General features: G+C 41.1%; 1 protein-coding gene and 1 long non-coding RNA gene across 3 annotated transcripts; both read right to left on the bottom strand.

The window, feature by feature from the left end:
- Window positions 1-379: 379 nt before the first annotated feature.
- LOC148224375 (pantetheinase-like) lies at window positions 380-10,699 on the bottom strand. Of its 2 annotated transcripts, XM_088161779.1 has the most exons (8): window positions 10,471-10,699; window positions 8,523-8,764; window positions 8,288-8,418; window positions 6,762-6,954; window positions 5,014-5,308; window positions 3,477-3,850; window positions 1,025-1,195; window positions 380-688 (listed from the first exon to the last, which is right to left on the bottom strand). In XM_088161779.1, exons 2-8 carry the CDS (start codon window positions 8,733-8,735, stop codon window positions 569-571), a joined length of 1,497 nt encoding a protein of 498 aa, XP_088017905.1. In that variant the 5' UTR covers window positions 8,736-8,764; window positions 10,471-10,699; the 3' UTR covers window positions 380-568. The 2 variants fall into 2 exon arrangements, with proteins under 2 accessions (XP_088017905.1, XP_088017904.1); XM_088161778.1 differs by lacking the exon at window positions 10,471-10,699 and having other exon boundaries at window positions 8,523-8,867.
- A 411-nt stretch (window positions 10,700-11,110) lies between these two features.
- On the bottom strand, window positions 11,111-15,184 carry LOC106851869 (uncharacterized). The gene is made up of 3 exons (XR_015802487.1): window positions 15,054-15,184; window positions 11,905-11,993; window positions 11,111-11,226 (listed from the first exon to the last, which is right to left on the bottom strand). It is a non-coding gene; the product is annotated as an uncharacterized LOC106851869 (long non-coding RNA).
- Window positions 15,185-18,086: the final 2,902 nt, after the last annotated feature.

The raw sequence follows: 18,086 nt of genomic DNA, 5'->3' as shown, positions 1-18,086 counted from the left end.
TCCCAAAAATGTGTCCAACTGTGAGTTAGGTCATGATATGACACCACATTGCAGTGTGCTGAGTTGAAGAAATGTTTTTTGAAGGAACGTGTTTATAGGGTTTGTTTTCTTTTTCAAAGGAAATTAGAATCTTCAAAGGTTTTGGTAATCTTTTATTTACAAAAGTCCCTATTTAGAAATGGGGTGGGAACAGTGTTGTGGAAATGGCTGCTAATACTCCCACAAAAATTTCAAATAATTAAAACCTGGCTTTGATTGGGGCGCAACTCACTGAATCCTACACCACTAAAGTCAGAAGAATTTATTTCTATTGCTCCCAGTGTTAAGGCCAAGCCTACGCCAACCAAAGCTATCATATAAAAACACATACACAACAGTCTAGCAGAGTATTGATTTTTACTGCAAAATCAAGTCAATAAATCAATGTGCAGTGTCTGTGCTGTTAGGTAAGGCAATTTGAGAAATAGAATGCCATTTTAAGTATGGATATTAGTATTAATCACAATTATTTGTAATTAATTAGTGTTACAGAAACAACCAGATGAAACTTGAAGGATCTTCAGTAAAATCATGTTGAATCTTGCTTTGTGTGTGGACGGTCCTTTTCATACCACCTCCCAAAGAGTGTTACAGTCAAAACTGGCTTTGATGTAGTATTCCGATTTATCAGACGTCCATCACTTAGCACCTGGTTATGAAAATAAAATAAGCAGGACCATCATCAAAGCAGTGCTATTGTATGGCAAACACAAAAGAATATATTCATTAATGTTGATCTAGTTAAGTCTGAGAAAAACTACATTTCTGTCTTGTGGGAGATCTTGTTCTAGAGGCTTTGGGGGAATAGGGCACAAGAGAATTGGCAAGGTGGACTTACTGTATGAATACAACCAGAAAAATCAGGCAGAAATAAAGCTGCCTTGAACTCAAGGCAGAGGACAGAGGATGCTGATAACAATTAAGTGTCTCTTGTGGTGGCTTTTTGACCACTGATGTCTGACAAATCACAAGGGTGTCCCATTACCTCGAACTCCCCAGGGGCCAGCTGCACCCCGCTGTACAGCACTTCTGGGAAGACGTAGCTGGTGCCAAACGTGCCACTGAGGGAGAACATCTCAAACTTGGTCTGAGCTGTCTCCACCGGCTGCCCACACGTGCTCAGGTTTGTGCTGGGGCACTTGAGGAGACTGCAGATCTGTGGGGAGAAGGAGACAACAGTGTATTTAGCAAGATGGAACAGTGATAGGAAAGCCTTGTGCCATCAAAGCTAATGTGTGTCAGAGCAAGTGAGAATCACAGGATGTTTTTTATAACCCTTGGGCAACTCCTTTTCAGCTGTAGCATATTTTTTCACCCCTTGATCTGATTAGTATTCCAGACCTGCATTGCCTAAGTTTTATAATTTTATAAATATATTGTCTCTGACATAAGTGCAGCCAGACCACCTCATTTCACATCTGAAGTCCGATCCTGTACCATCCACTACTTCTTTCTATCACCAGTTGTCTTATTTGAAGGTTTCTTTCCCACGTGTCTTAGTAAGATGAGTTTGTGAATCGAAATTTTAGGCAAACAAAACAAAGTCCTCCACATAGGTACATTGTACAAGTGCACATCCAGGTCCTCTTACTCCTAATTGTATATGTTGCTAATGGCAACTTCATTAGATGGCCAGGTAGACCTGGAAGTCTGAACTTGATGTTCCCTACCCAAATCCTAGCTAATATAGGCCAAGGAGATTAAATCAGCATCTTTTGTTACAGTTTTGTGTTAGTAGCTGCAGCACACAGAGGAAAGTAGGAATCACAATGTAGTTTCCCTTTTGTCTTCAGAGTTGATTATCCAGCTGATAAATGTTTATGTTCTTCATGAGGAAATATGAAATAGGGCTAGCACTCCTGATTCAGGAATGATTTCAAGGATGATGTTTGGTTTCACTGATACGTGATGGAGTTTTTCTGCATGTCTAGTATTGGGGGATAGAAGCATATTTGCAAAAAATCAAAAGTATTCATCAGCAAATATAGTATTGTGTTGAAATGCAAATAAACAGAGAAATAAGGAATATGTTGTGAGAAAATGAAAAAATACCGAGGGAAAAAGGAAGAGCAGAAATTCCTGTATTCTCTAGAAATTTCAATACTGGCAGAGACAATTTCCAAAACCACTGAAATAAATTTTACAACCAAGCTCACCAAGAACTGAATTTATTCGAGCTACCTTCCTAAAAGTATTAGATGAGCTGTTTGCTGGATAACACCTCCCCTCATATCCCAGAGTCCGTACCAGCTGGTACAAAAAGGCCATGCTGACAGACAGAAGTAACTAAAAAAAGTATAATCTGCTGGCACGATAACTTAATTATGAAGGCAAAGGATGTTTTCAAATATGACTTTAAGCAAATTCAACCAGGATGTAACTCACTGTCTTCCCAAATATTTGATTAAAAGAGAGGAAGAGAGAATATTTCCACTAAAAGTCGTGAGCTATTTAAGTAAGCGTCATTGCTACGATTTGGATAATGACAAAAAATTAACATATCTTAATTTATAAGATTATAAATTAATGTCTGTTAATTAATAAGTGACCCTAACTTATTGGAGCATCTCATAAAGATGGCTATGATCAACTGATTTTTAACAGCAACTCTTTGATGAAGATACAGTGACACCACGTCTGGAGTACTCTGCCCAGGCTCGTCAGTACAAGAAAGAAAAGGAGCTACTGGAGAGTGTCCAGCCGAGGCCACAAAGATGATGAGGAGTCTGGAGCATCTCTCTTATGAAGAGAGCTGGGCTTCTTAAGTCTAGAGAAGACTGAGAGTGATCTCATCAATGCATACAAATATCTCAAAGGTGTGTGCCAAGAAGATGGTGTCAGCCTCTTTTTAGTGGTGCCCAGCAATAGGATGAGGAGCAATGGCCATGAAAACACAAGAAATTTCACCTCAACATGAGGAAGAACTTTTTTACATTTAGGGTGGCAGAGCATCAGAACAGGCTGCCCAAGGAGGTCTTGGATTCTCCCTCTCTGGAGACACTCAAAACCCACCCAGATGCATTTCTGTGTAATCTGCTCTAGGTGACCTTGCCTTGGCAGGGGAATTGGACTATGTGATCTTCAGATAGTCCTTTCAAACCTAACTTTTCTGTGATTCTGTGATACAGAGGAGATTCAGAACACTTACTGCAGATATTCACAGAAGAGAACATAAATTTGGCCAATATTGCACACCACCAAAAATAGTGAGTGCACTCTGGACATTTAAAAGAGGTTACAAGACCTCTCTACTGCATTTTTTGGATTTTAAGGCAAATAGGCTTGGAAATTTTAGCAACTCCTTTCCATTACTAACAAAGATGGCACTAGAACTCCAGCATAGAAGAGTCATTGTCTTTTCTTTTTCCACCACAGAGCTGAAGGTTTCTCCCTGTAAATAAGCTTCCGAAAGTAAGTAACTCCCTCCAAAGAATTACCTGCAGATAGTACTGTCCTTCAATAACATGAAGGCCATCAAAAGCACCCAGCACATAAACTTCATCATCTCTTTTCTCTGCCATATTGTATGTCAAGTGACAGCAGAGGTCTTTTTGGCAGACAGTGAGACTCCCCCCAGGCTTAGTGAGCTCTGTGAAAGTAAAGGGGTCTTCAAAGATGATTCCTGTGAATTCGTGGTCATTCTGTGAGAATCTTTCAACACTCAAAGCATCTGAGTTCCAGCTGACAGCAGGTGGGGCGGCAGGAGAAAGACGAGGGTGTGCATCTAGTTCAGCAATGAGGAGGTGACCATCTTCAGTTTTCATGTTGTAGGAGTATGTTCTGGCTCCAGCTGGTGCATAAATGCCACTCCCTGAGGATAGCACAACAGTCAGTCCAAGAAGAATTTTAAAAATAATGTTGTCCTTCTAAGTGTTTCTACTGATTTCTTATCCACTATTCTACACAGATTACAGTGATTTTAGTCTCATCAAAGGTGACCATTAGCAACTCAGTTCACAGAGCTCATGCTTTGGCAAATAATAACATTTATTCTGTTAGATGAGGTCTGCTCACTGTAGCCAAAGGCAGAGGATGTTTGGTTTGTTATGTTATGTTATATTATGTTATGATTATATTTATGGCCTCCTCAGTTCTCTTTTCTCTTGTATGCAATAGAGTTGATAATTATTTTTTTTTCCAGATGATTGATGTGAAAGGACCATCTACTGATTGAGACGATCCAAAACACAATACAGGCAAGTATCACAGGCCTGTCTGGTGAATAGGAGACAGCAATTGTCCAGCCTCTTTTACATTGGCTGAGAACTCCTCCCCTCATGGGTGATTCACATCTGACCAGCACCAAGCAACAGAGAGAAATCAAAGGTCTGTCATACCCATCACTGCAGAAGCCCGTCAGACATTTCAAACAAAATGTCCTGAAACAGTACACTGGTTGCACAGCTCAGTGAAGATACTGGTCTAACTGAAATATACTATTTCATAAGCTAAGCTCTAAAAAAATCAATGCTGCATTCTAAAATTAAGATGTGGATTTCTTAGCAGTGTTACTACAAGAGGCCTGAACATGTGTTTTTAACAGTTTTCTGTAACAGTGTTAAATACAGCTATACAAATAAGTCTTGCATTTGGCAGACTAAATGTAGCCACATATATGGTTTACAAGTATATTTACAGTTTGGCATTCAATCATAGACTTAGAAGTGGAGAGGAAAAGAGCCTTAAAAACCTCAAAAAATTCTATTCAGATATAAGGGCAGTAACCTACTACTTGTTTAGAGCCATTAAAAGAAAAGATAATACTAAGAAGCTAGGGCAAAGAAAACACTACAACTTCTGTTGTGTCTTGTATGAAACCAATAGGAACAGGATCCATCAGTTTTAAAATTTGGTGACTAGATTCTTAACTTTCCAGGTAAATATATTATATTCCTCTGCAAAATTACTTTGTAGAACAGGGAAGAAGAGATTTGTGGTTATAAAGATTTTTGCACAGAGTGAAAATTAAGTTACCTGTCATTTCCATGCTGGTGTTATGAGTATTGGCAGCTAAGACATTGACACGCATGCCCATAGCCCAGGCAGAGTGAAACTCAATTGCAGTCAGAAAGGGCAGGACATTCATCCAAGCTGTCGGGAAGAGCACAGTGTCCACCTGCATCTTGCTCACCAGGACCACGGCAGGCTCGTAGAAAAGGATGTCAAAGCAAGTGAAAATGCCAAACTTCCCAAAAGGAGTCTCAAAGGTGACAGCTTCTGGCTCTTTTGGATAATTAAACTGATTACTTTCTACTTCAAAGAGATTATACTGTAGGGGAAGGAAAATAGAGAAACCAGTTAGAAGCACTTACTAACCATATGTCTTGGAGTCATTCCCTAAAGCTGTTCAGAATGACTAGAGAAAATTTTTGACCTGTGTTGGAAGCCCTCACAGGCTACCTCCTCAGGTAGGAAATCAGGCTAAAATTGTATGATCATCGTACCCAAAATATGGAACACATATTACATATTGCCCTGGCGTCTAGCTAGGAAAGCAGGCAGCTGCCTTCAGGTCTGTTGGTGTCATCTGCATAAGAATAATCTCTCCACTCCCTCTACGTAGTTTATATTCCTGGTGACCCAAATGCAACCAGAAGAGAAATAGTAATGTAAGAGAAGCATGGGGGATCTGGTACCAAGAGACAAAATTGGTGACCTTGGTGTGGAGATGCCCAGAAGCACTGGAAGTACAGAGCACCAGCATGAAGCACAAGACTGTATTTGGGACACTGCAGAGTACAGAATATAGGCTGTGCTGATGGGGGAAGGGCAGATGATCTCAGCCAACAGAAAACCTGAAGTTGGTGAAATTCTCGTCTTTCCAACATTTTCCTCCTTCCTCCACATACATATTTACTAAGAGTCCTTTATTAATGTCTTAGTAAAGTAAATACGGAAAAAGTAAAAGTAAATGAAAGTAAATATGGACACCAAGCCAGAAAAGAAGTTCAAGTTTACTTAACTTGTAATTCAGCACCTGGGCCATGGCAGGCTGGGGGACAGACTTGCATTATCAGTGTTTCACTCACCCAGTTTGCTCACAAATAGATATCTTGGCATTGTATCTAAATAATCAGATGAAATACTGGGCCCAAAGTGCATTAAATAAACTGACTTCACTCTACCCACATTGGCATGATATCTGGCACAATTCATAAACAGCTTTGATGGAACTTGCAGGTAGGCACATAATACTGAAAGAGGAACTTCCATTGGGTGCAAATGTTTCAATATCACTATCTCTTTTACACCCATCTTAGGTCCAAATAATTCCCATTGTGCAAAAACCGTGCCAAAACAGCATCAGAAGAAAAGGTCCTCCCTCTTTGAAATAGACTGCTCATCTACTATGAAATAGAGATGAACACTGAAGTCCTGGAACATGAAGTGGTAGTCTGGTGAAAATCTGGCACTGAAAACTGAAATTGCTCAAGCAGCAGAATTTACAGTAGTAGTGAGCTAATGAACTGAGGAAGTCAACCAAAACCATATGCCACTAAATTGCACCAGAACAATATTTTTTCATTCCAGTCTGTTTTGAGGAACATGACAGCAAATTTAAATTTGGCATCGATGCTTCATAGCAAGAGAAATATTCTTTTACATTATAAAGAAAAGCAAAACTCTGCCAGTGGAAGTAAATGGCATCTAATTCTGTTCCCAAATTGAGACATTTTAGAAGTAGTGGAAAATTAGTTCCTGTCTCTCCAAGGCCACCTTACCTTGTGGTAACGAGCCACCAGTTTCCCCTGTGTGTCAAAGACGACATCTGTATTGTACTGGTAGCGACCGTCCCTGGGGCAGCTGGGATCACTGGAGTCACACGGCTTCTTGTCCCCAATATTTGCAACCACATAGATGGAGTTATTTCTGGCCATGCAGCTGAGTCGTTCCTGCACTGGTGCTGGACCAAATCTAATGCATTTTAGGTAAGGAGAAAAAAAAAAAAAAAAACAAAACTTGTGCTGTCAGTGGTGTCCATTTCCAGAGTGCTTGAGGTGACACCAGCAGCATCTCCAACCCTGCAGCCATGGCAGGGTAGGCAGATGCAGAATTGCTGCAGTGCTTCCTCAGATTGCTTCCTGCACCTTGGAGAACCTAGAGACCTCCCATTGGCCTCTGCAAGGACATGCCTACCAGTCCCCTTCAGCACCTGGAACATGCAGTGCAGTGAAGAGATAATCCTTGGGCTAGGAAAGGGCAGGAGAGCAATCTATGGGCAGAGGAAGACACTAGCTTGGTGTCACACAAGCAAATATTTTTAGCATCAGGCATACTGGCACCTGAGGACTGCAGCTCTGGGCCCTTAACACACTAAGCAGAGTTGAGTTGTGGGATAGTGCAGATGATATGGTCAAGGCAATTCAGCAATTCATTTCCTCCCATAGACAGGAGCACACAGACCTGTAACCATGGCATGAAGAGCAGCGGGCTATTACTTTTGAGATATGACAGGGTCCGTGTGCCAGAAATTGGCAGCACCTCTGAAAAACCCATACCAGGCCATGAAGAGAGTAGCCATCCTCCTCTGTAGCTGTGGCAAAAAGGGCAGACGACCAATATAATTCCATGGTTGAACACTTACTGCTTGCTGTAGGAGTCTGAAGTCCAGGGCTCAGCTATAGCTTAGTTTGTCATTGCTGGAACATGCTGCTTGAATGACAGATCGTGTTCTACAGCACAGAGACTCCAGCAATTCAGACTTTATCTTGCCTTAATTGTGGAAAACCAAGATTAAAAGTTCCTGGGTTTTTATCATTTAAAAGTTTGGACTTTAACTACTGACTTCATCATCTCATATTATCTGCTCAGAGACTACTTCTCGGCTGTCCACAAAAATGTTTGTGTGCTTTCGTTTGTAAAAGACAAACCAAAAAATCAAAGAAATACTAGTGGTCATAATTTACAGTCAGTTCTGTTCAAAATAGTGTGGAAAAAATTGGAAGCAGAATGAGAAGCAAAATATTCCGGCATCAAAAAAAGACATTTCTTCAACTTTTAGTAACCCAAATTCTGTATGTTGTTTGAATTTCTCCTTAAAGTGTCTAATTAAAAAAAAATCTTAATGTTTCCCTCATCAATTAGTCATGGACATGCTATATACATAATCATTTAACTACCTTAATACTCAATTTTAATTAAAACTTATATCAGAGTCATTAGCAGTTCTTAGTCATTTAATGCCAGCTGATCAAGACTCCGTGAGATAATAGGCTGAAAGCTTCCAAACCCCTGCAGAAGGAATCACCTTGAGGGGTCAGTGCAGGGAATCCAATTCACCACGGGATCAGGGATATCCTCCAGGTAGGGGTAGATGGATTCTCTTGTGAGTCTCCAGCCATAGATGCCATCTTCAGGGGTCACAATGATGTGGGCACCCTGTCACAACAGGCTCCATTTAAAGGTCACCCATTGACAGACAACCAGGAGGGTCAGCAGGAGCAGAGAACACTGATGGACAACCCTCACAGTACCCCTCGTACCTGCCGGGCAGCTTCCTTGATGGCTCCTTCCAAGACATCCATGTTTTTATTCATCTGGGCCAAAGCCTGGCTGGGAGAAACGGGCAGGTCGGTGGCATCTGGCAGGATGACGGCGTGCTCGTAGACGGCTGCCAGGAAGGTGTTGGAGGCAAGAGCCTGAAGGGCAGCGAGGGCAAACACCACAGCAGGCAGGAGAGCCTGGGAAGGGAGCATGGCTGCAGCCTCCCAGCTCCTAGAGTGCTCTGTACAAACAGTGCAGGGAAAAGAGAAGCGGGACTAAGTTTACTTTGGAAGTGGGAGGAGTGAAGTGCAGGTTTGTTAAAGTATTACCTTGGAACCAAATGTGAGATATAAGAAAGTATTGCAGTACACAGCAAGGATGTTGCAACTGAACAAACCTAAAATGCTGGGCAATGACAAGACTAATGGAGCCAGTAAATAGTAAGTCAGTAAAACATATCTAGAAAGAAGAGTCAAATTATTACTGTTATACTTTTCTGTCACTGATTACAGAAAGACGTTTTCTATCTGTGTGGGCTCAGCTCTGATACCCAGGTGGATATTGTCACCCAGGGAGCAAGTCTGGTGAATTTTGAGTGGCAAAACTTAGGGCCTTAAAAATTTCTGTACTCTAGTATCTTCATATTCCTCAATTCCTGGGCTATCTGTCAGTATCTGCAGTTTGCTTCTGAGTTTCTCTAGACCAAAGAAATTGCATTAGCATCTCACTGTACTTAGATGTCATGCACCCAACATGCCAGCAACAGAACTGTCCCTTGAGTTTATCCCAGTGTCTCTGCCAGTCACTTCTGTTTCACTGGGCATCACTTCCGACAGCCTCCTACCAGAAAATATGAATCTGGACAGAATTTTTCCTCTGAAATAAGGCATGTAAGTACCTCATTGCCTGACTCTTGCTAGCCTGAAGCAAAAGAGCAGGCAATTTCATCAGGTACAGTGGCATGCCTGCTCCTCTGCACACCTTTCTGTCCCCGTAAATATGCTGAGTATTGACAGCTTTCACTTCTAATCTTCAACTCATTTCAAACTCATCTGTTGCTATGACACTCTCATTTTTTTTTACTTTCTAGCATTTGCAGTATTCTGATTTGAAACAGGCTGTCTGAACAGTGGGAAGCAGAACTGGCTGTCTGCTTTCAGCTACAGCAGACTGTCACTGAGAGAGAGCTGGTTCAGAAAAGACAGACCTGTGGATGAATGCAGATACCACAGAGTTCTCCCAGAGAATAGTGCTGACTGAGGGTTTCAGTCATTAGTAACATTGATTTTTACCTGATGTTCATCCCTAAGTACTTCTCCACACTAGAGCACCAGATTACTAGATAGCATGCTCATTCAGTAGCCCTTAAAAACAAGCCTTTTGAAGGCTGTAGTAGAGGGTTCAGTGACAGCTGAACTAATGTAGCTTTGAAGCATTCCTCCTTCTCTGCCTTGGTTTTTTTTTTACAAATTGAAGTATAGGTTGAGTCATATTAAGAACAATCAGACATCAGTGTGAAGGAGGAAGTAGCAAATCCTGCCTTGTTTAGCAACAGTGAGAACGTCAGCAAGAAAGTTGACTGCCCTGCCAGGGCTGAGCAGAAATATTTACAAGTGCAGGGCTAGGGGAATGCCCCGCAGAATTCCAGTCCCACTGCCGGGAAAAGGTGCAGTGGAGTTATCCCTGTTTGCTTCTGTCCCTATTTCCTGGGAGCTCGCCCAGAAGAAAGGAACTGACACTGTTTGTTAAACAAACAAATCCGCCGAACAAACTGGAGAAAAGCGCAGTGGTCCGGCCTATGCCTGCCTGTGGACAATGTAAGGGAAACTCATCCAGAGGTCCGCCTACTCTGCACACCTCTCTCCTCCCAATCCACTCTTCCCAGCCCCGTACTGCACCCGCCCCCATCCCTGCAATGCCCGATACCGGGGCTACCTGAGCACTTACTTTGTGAGCAGGATGCAGTTTGGTGCTGAATCAGCTTAGCTGTAGAGGGAGTCTGTCCCACTGTGGTCCGGCTTCTGTTCCGAGAGCCCAGCGAGGGAGACACAGCTCGTTCCAAGGGTTAAGCTTGCCTGGAGAAGGCTGTGTGAAAGGTCACTCCTGCAGCCACGCAATCACTGCCGAGCGCTGAGTCCATGTGAGCAGCAGCCAGGAAGTCAGAAGGCGCTCTCTTCTGTAACAGCACATACTTATGTTTCTTATGCCATGACAGGACACCTTTTCCCAGGGAGCAGATACAAATTTAAAGACACAGTACTTTTCCTCCCCCAAAAGTACAATGTTTCCCATTACTTCTACTATATGAATTGTAGAGAGTTTCAGTTTGGTACTTTCACTGACTACAACCTTATTTTTAAAACATTCCCTTTGTTTAAAAAAGTCAGTGTATTTTGCCTCCTATGAGTCTGTATTTTTTAAATGATGTTGGTCAGATTAAGTGTAAACAAGGTTTATGCTTCAAAACAAACCTGCAGAACAAACAAACAGAATTAGACACACATAGAAATCTTAGCTGGAAAAACACAAAGTAATTCAGTGCACTCGCCTAAGAAGTACAGTCTGCAGGGCCCACATCTGCACACGTGCCAGCGTGTCCCAGCTGCTCCAGCTGTGCACTCTCCTCCCCCAACACCGGTGACATAGCCCCGACTCTCCTTGCACTGGCATAGGCAACCATTCCATGGGAAGATAGGCATGTTCCTGAGAAATTGCTTGTTTTGAGCATTTGTGATACAAACAGTTATCAACCGTTCTGTGCTAGGGAGATTTTCCACATCCAAAAAATGTGTCCAGAAAGATTAAAATAGACTCCACCCTCAGGAAGTACCTATGTATGATTACATTAGAATATGCTGAGCCAAATAACTGTTTTTTGTAGGTACATTGTTTTGAGGCTTGTTTTCTTTTTCAAAGGAAATTAGAATCTTCAAAGGTTCTGGTAATGTCTTGTGTACAAAAGTGTGTGTTCAGAAATGGGGTGGGAACAGTGTTGTGGAAATGGCTGCTAATACTCCCACAAAAGTTTCAAATAATTAAAAACTGCCTTTTATTGGGACACAACCCACTGAATCCTACACCACTAAAGTCAGAGAAAGTTATTTTCTATTGCTCCCAGTGTTAAGGCCAAGCCTATGCCAACCAAAGCTATCATGTAAAAACACATACACAACAGAGTAGATTTTTGCTGCAAACTCAAGTTACTACATCAATGTGCAGTGCCTGTGCTGTTAGATGAGGCGAATTGAGGAATGGAATTACACTAGAATTAGAAATATTAGTATTAATTACCATTCTTAGTATTAATTACCATTATTTGTGAATAATTGGCATTACAGAAATACAGAATACAAATGTTATATCCATATGTAGGTGACTTACTTTTTTAGATAACCAGATGGTAGATAATCACATCAGCACTATGGTACAACCACTGAGCAGAAAACAGCTCTCTTGTGACAAGAGCATCGCTATAAAGACAGGGAGAGACATATATTTTTCTATCCTTTTCATATACATATACATATACATATACATATACATATACATATACATATACATATACATATACATATACATATACATATACATATACATATACATATACATAAACCTGCTTAGGATAATAAAATCATTTAGGTTAGAAAAGACCTGTAAGATCCTCAAGTCCAACAATGGGTGACTGGACCCAGCACTGCTAAACCAACCACTAAACCATGTCCCTAAGCACTGCATCTACACATTCTTTAAATACCTTCAGGGATGGTAACTGAACCACTTCCCTGGGCAGCCTGTTCCAATGCTTGGCAATCCTTTCAGTGAAGATATTTTTTCTAATAATAAACCTCCCCTGACACAACCTGAGGCCAATTCCTCATGTCCTGTCATGGGAGAAGTGATTGACCTGACCTCCACCTTGCCACAACCTCCTTTCAGGTAGTTGCAGGAAGAAATAAGGTCTCCCCTCAGCAATAAATTCTGACAAACCTACAACCTGCAAAACCTGAAGGGCAACTTCCACAAGATGTGTTGCAGATGTACAATCAGCACAGAGAAGCATACTTATCTTGTCCTGTCCTCTCCAAAACTGCTGTGTGACCTCACCTTCAAGGGTGTTACAGCATAGGGTCAACCCAAGGTCTACTCTTCCATCATTTATAACACAGAAAAAGAGATTAACATCCCAAATGAAGTCAAAATACATCATGAAGAAAACAAATCTAAAAATGCCTTGTCTTAAATGCCTCAAATTAAAAAAAAAAAAAAAAAAAGCAAACAGACTGTAAAGAGAGTAATGTAGCATTCTCACTGTTCAAATAAGAGCAGAAAACTCTTATCTGCAAATAACACTGTCCTGCAAGAACATGTAGCCCATTAAAGGCACCCAGGACATAAATTTCATCTTGCTGCTTCTCTACCATCTTGACAACAGAGGTCTTACTACCAAATGGCTCAATTTCCCTCAGATTCAGTGAGTTCTGTGAAGGAGAAGAGATCATGGTAAACAGCCCCACTGAAAGAGAGTTTGTTTGATGGAAGCTGTTTGATCTGGCTGGCATATAATGTCTAGTTAGCAGCAGCAGGATAGTCAGGAGAAAGATGTGGGCATGAACTAAGTTCTGTCACAAAAGGTGACCATTATCCATTTCAGTATTGTAGTAATATGCTCTTGGACCATCTGAGGCATAAATACCACTCCCTACAAACACATAACAGCAGAAATTTTCTAATCTGAAAGCAAATATATGGCACAGTTAAGCAGTAGTAGTCACTAATTACATATGTGCAAAATTTAATTCTAACATTTACCAGACTGTTTTGAAACTAAATTGAGCTTTCACAGACTACAGTCTTAACCTAATGATTTTTTGCCATCAATGGAAAGTAGATCAAACTCTGATGTTTCATGTATTGCAAATGACAAGATTAGTGTTTTGATTATATATATGATTTAAGTGGCTGAAGTTTTATGTTCTTTTTTGAGTTTATCTGCATTAGAAATCAGTAATTCTGATTAAAATGGGTGCTAACACAGTCCAGTCAAAAAGTTCTGAAAGGAAAAGGTACTACCAAAATTCACATCTTGATGGAAGTGCTATACATAAATAGAGAAATCTTTAAAGCCCAGAGGCATAGGGTCATCAACAACTGAGAACTAAAGGAATGGCTCACATCTCCTTTTATTTGGATGGCAAAGTTTAGAGCTACATTTTAGCAGTAAGTTTCTCTCAATTCTGCAAACATATGCACATAAAATTTGTGCTTGACGTCTAGCATCTGCTCAGGAAAAATATACAGTGAAAACAAAGCCTACAAAGAAAATGTGACACCCAAGGTCTCCAGCCCAGAAGTACTATTTGAAGAACTCACAATAACATTTCTCAGAGTTAGGGTTCCATCTAGTGGAGAAAATGAAGTTTGGGTCTTTACATGGCCAAAACACCAATAAAACACCGGTAAGAAGAAGAAGATTAACGCTCATAAATTTCCAGGACTGATTATTTAACAAGGACTAGAGGCCTTGTAGTCAACTTAAGAATTTCCAAGTTCTTACATAGCACATTTTTATTTCCTTTATATAAAGAACATTACAGGTTCTTGTACAGTTGTCCTAGTCCTGTTGACATGAATATGCATGCTTAAAGCTGATGGGAATTTCTGCTCAGGTCAGCTGCACTACACAGATAAAAATGTTGCCCATGAAAACAAGGATCAATTAGAGCCCTCTGACCTGTCATATGTAAAGTGGAGCTGTGCATATTTGCTGAAAGGAAGTTGACACCCATTCCCATGGCCCACACTGAGTGAAACTGGATGGGTGACAACCAGTGGAAGGGTGTTCACCCAAACAGTTGGGAACAGAATGGTGTCAACCTGAAATCTGCTTGCCAAGACCACAGCTGGATCGTGATAGAGTATGTCTGCTCAAGTGAAAATGCCAAAGAGGCCAAAGGATGTATTGGAAGTCCCAAATCCTGGATCCTTGGGGTAATTGAACTGTTTCTCTGTCACAAAAAGGTTGTACTGCTCATGGAAAAGAAAAAAAATTAATGGAGAAAATAAAATATTAGAAAATAAATGAAACTATTCGAGTTAAATGAACATTGAATCATTCACATAAATACAAGTAATGCAGAATATGTTTTGTGAATGTGCTATATGTTAATTTCAAATAGAACTCATACCACCAAGAGAAGTTAAACAAAAATATCTGTTGCTTCTGATTTATATCAGTAAAAGGGATTAGTATTTAGTTAAGAAGATCTTATTTAGGATGTTAATGTTTAAATATCTTATATGTCTATTCCTATTGAGATGCAGTAAAAATAGAGGGTTTATTAAGCTTTACTTCTCATTTAATTACTTGCTTTTAAATTTAGAATAGTGGCAATAGTTTCCACCTGCCCTCTAACAATAGGTCTGTTATGATTCTATATAAAAATACATTTAAGCCCAGGAAGCAGCTTCTGTTTCACACCTTTAATCTCCTGAGAATCATGCACTTCCTGAACATTGTAAAATTCTCTCACCTTGTGATAACGAGGCAGCAGTTTCCCTTCTGAGTCAAAGACTACGTTGGTATTGTACTGATAGGGGCCATGACTTAGGCACCTCGGGTCACTGGAATTACAGGGTTTCTTTTCTCCCATATTTGCAACCATATAGATGGAGTTATTCTTTGCCAGACAGCTCAGTCTTTCAAGCACGGGTGAGGGAGCAAACCTAATCAGGAGGAAATATATAAATAAATAAATAAAACATCAAAACCATTTAATTTAAAAAAAAAATCCTAATGTTAAGACTACAGATCATCAGACTGATAGATCTAAGTTAGTCATCTACAAGGAGACTGTTGTTTTCTGTTACTTGACAGAAGACAGCAGAGCTTAGCAGCTGAAATGCTCCCCCATCACTTCACATTAACTGAGGAATTCAGGGGCTTCCTTGCAGTGGAAGCAAATCTTCACACTTTCAAGTCTCCGTTCTGCTGCCAGCCTGTGGCACAGCGCTGCAGTTACACCCACACATGGGCTAAGCTCAGCCGCTCTGCTTCAGCCCTCTGTGTGGCTGGTGTGCTGAGGTAACTTAGGACTTGTTTCTTATAAAGTGTGTTTTGTCACCTGTCTGCTTACTGCAGCTTCAAAAAATGGTGCAATTTATTAAGGCAAATAACAGAATTAAAAGGCTACCATAGCATGATTCAAAAATCTAAATTTTATATTGTACAGTATATTCTTTCAGTAGTAGATGTTATTTTATTCACAAATATTCCTAATAATTCTGTATCTTAAACAGCTTCTACAACATGCATAGAATTCCTTACTGAAACATAGATTCTGTGTATTTGTTTTTCTATTCAATAAATCTCAGCTTTCCTGGTATACAAACTAAAATAGAAAAAATTACACTGAGAAAAAATGTCAGTGAAAAATTATAAAGTTGTCTGAAGCTATTTATGGCAACTACATGATGTCTTAACTTGGCTTCATTTCACAGAACTTGTTCCAAGACATTCAAAACTATCAACAACCACCCCTAGCTGTCTTTCCTTTCAGACTGCTCCCCCATGTATAACAGGGGTGGGATCTTCCAGGATGAGCACACAGAATCCAGTCCCCCTGTGGGTCTGGAATATCCTCGAGATAAGGGTATATTGTTTTCCTTGTGAAGACCCATCTGTAAATACTGTCTTCAGGAGTCATAATGATATGGGCACCCTGGTACCAACATACAAACACCATTAAGACAATAAAAAATGGTCAGTGTTTACTCAAACAAATGTCACTAATGAGCTCACAATACCTTTCTAGCTGCTTCCTTGATGGCTGCTTCAAAAATTACGGTATTTTTCTCCATCAGCATCAAGGACTCCTCAGGAAAAACTGGCACTTCAGTGTCCTCTGCTCATTGTGTTCATAGACAGCTGCAACATCTGTGTCCAGGGCACAGGTTCCCAGAGCAGAGAGCACCAAAAGCACAGCAGAGGCACAAGTTTTAGGAAGCCTCATGTCTGGAGGCTGAAGTCACCCAAAACAAGGTCCCAGGTAGTCAAAGACAGTGGGCTTTAAAAGGAGAAAGTCTTGCACGAAACCTGGGAATTCATTCCCCAGGGTGGCTGCAAGCTGACACCCAGAGGTGCAATGACCCTGCCTGGCAAGTCTCACAATATCAAAAGGCAAGAGAGCTGCCAGCATTGAGCAATTCTGCCTTGCACCACGGCAGGGAAGTCAGCACTGTACTGCAGCCAAAGAAATCCATCACCTGCCAGACTTGTGAGTCAGCCAGGTTGTAGTGATAGAGCTTGAGGCAAGCCTGGGTCCCAGCAGAAAAACAACTTTGGAAAACCTCAGCAGAGACCAGCACTGCCCAAACCTAAGGGTGCAGGCATGGCTGTGGAAAGCAGGCAAGCAGATGATACCGAGCTCAGTGCTGCCACGAAGGCTCCTGCTCAGGGCTGCCCTGGTCCAGCCAATTGCAGTCCGGCTATACCTGGCATAGTCTCTGCCCATCACGGCTTCTGCAGCCGTGTCAGTAGTGGCAGGTTGATATTCAGACCTGCCACCGCATGAGACAAGCACAGCACCAACCAGGGCGGTGGCTTAGCTTCTCACAGAAGCCCTCACTGCTCTGTTAGAGGGGTTGGTTAAGCATGTCTAGTTTCTACTGGTGGTGTGGTGAAGTTCACACATTGCAGGGCAGCTCAGTAATTTCAGTGACGTGCTGTTTTTGACATTCTGGCCCCTTTCAAGTCCTAACAGCACACAGCAAGGCAAGTGAACAAATTGCACCAAATAAGCCTCATGTCTACAGATCTGTATCTTGCATCCAACTCTAGTTCTCTCAGCCCCTTCTCACCTGGCTCATCACGAGCACTCGCATGGTCAGCATTTCCTAATAAGTTGAGGTGCACATTCCTGGTTTCAGTAAAGTTTTAACATCGGATACAAAAAGGAAAAAAATCTATTACAAGATATTCCATGGGGAAGCTTGCCCTTTGGTACCCTGAAGTTTCACAACTCATTTGAGTACCACAGCAGTTATTCTTTCTAGTCCAAAAGAGCTCTGGCAGAGAAAGAAGTATTTCCTATGTAAAATCCAGGAACTATTCACAAAAAAAAACTGACTGGAAAGCACTAGGACAGACCACTTTTCTTATTTATGGGAAAAAAGCCACCACAGAGAACCTCTTCTAAAAGCCAGCTATGGGCTCAGTGATAAAGTAAAAGACTTGCCACAACCAAGGTCAGGAAGTCTAGTGTGAGTTTGTCAGCAGTGTCCTTGTCTCAATTCCTCTTGAAGATCTTTAGATGAGCATCTGGGAGAGGTGAGGAAATGGGTTTTTTTTCTCATAGTAGCCCTAGACTCGTGACAGGTTTGCTGTTGCAGAAGCAATTAGTACAAATATTGCAGCTAGCATTTATTAGCAAAACAAATCCTCACAATCACCAAGCTGAGTCTTCATATATAATATAAACATGCATTTATCTTTTGTGTATGTATATCAATATATACACCAGATGCCAAGTCTCCCCCAGGACTGAAGATCAGTTTTTTCTGTGTAG

The sequence above is a fragment of the Sturnus vulgaris genome, chromosome 3 (assembly GCF_052056855.1).
Source record: "Sturnus vulgaris isolate bStuVul1 chromosome 3, bStuVul1.hap1, whole genome shotgun sequence".
Lineage (NCBI taxonomy): Eukaryota > Metazoa > Chordata > Aves > Passeriformes > Sturnidae > Sturnus > Sturnus vulgaris.
The sequence above is the reverse complement of the archived record's forward strand: the minus strand, read 5'-3'. Positions and strand labels throughout refer to the sequence as shown.

Coding starts and splice junctions, on each gene's coding strand:
- LOC148224375 (XM_088161779.1), bottom strand. CDS start 8,735: ATGCTCCCTTCCCAGGCTCTCCTGCCTGCTGTGGTGTTTGCCCTCGCT. Junction 8,419..8,522: donor TCAAGGAAGCTGCCCGGCAG/GTACGAGGGGTA, acceptor CTGTTGTGACAG/GGTGCCCACATCATTGTGAC. Junction 689..1,024: donor TGGCCCCTGGGGAGTTCGAG/GTAATGGGACAC, acceptor TTTCATAACCAG/GTGCTAAGTGATGGACGTCT.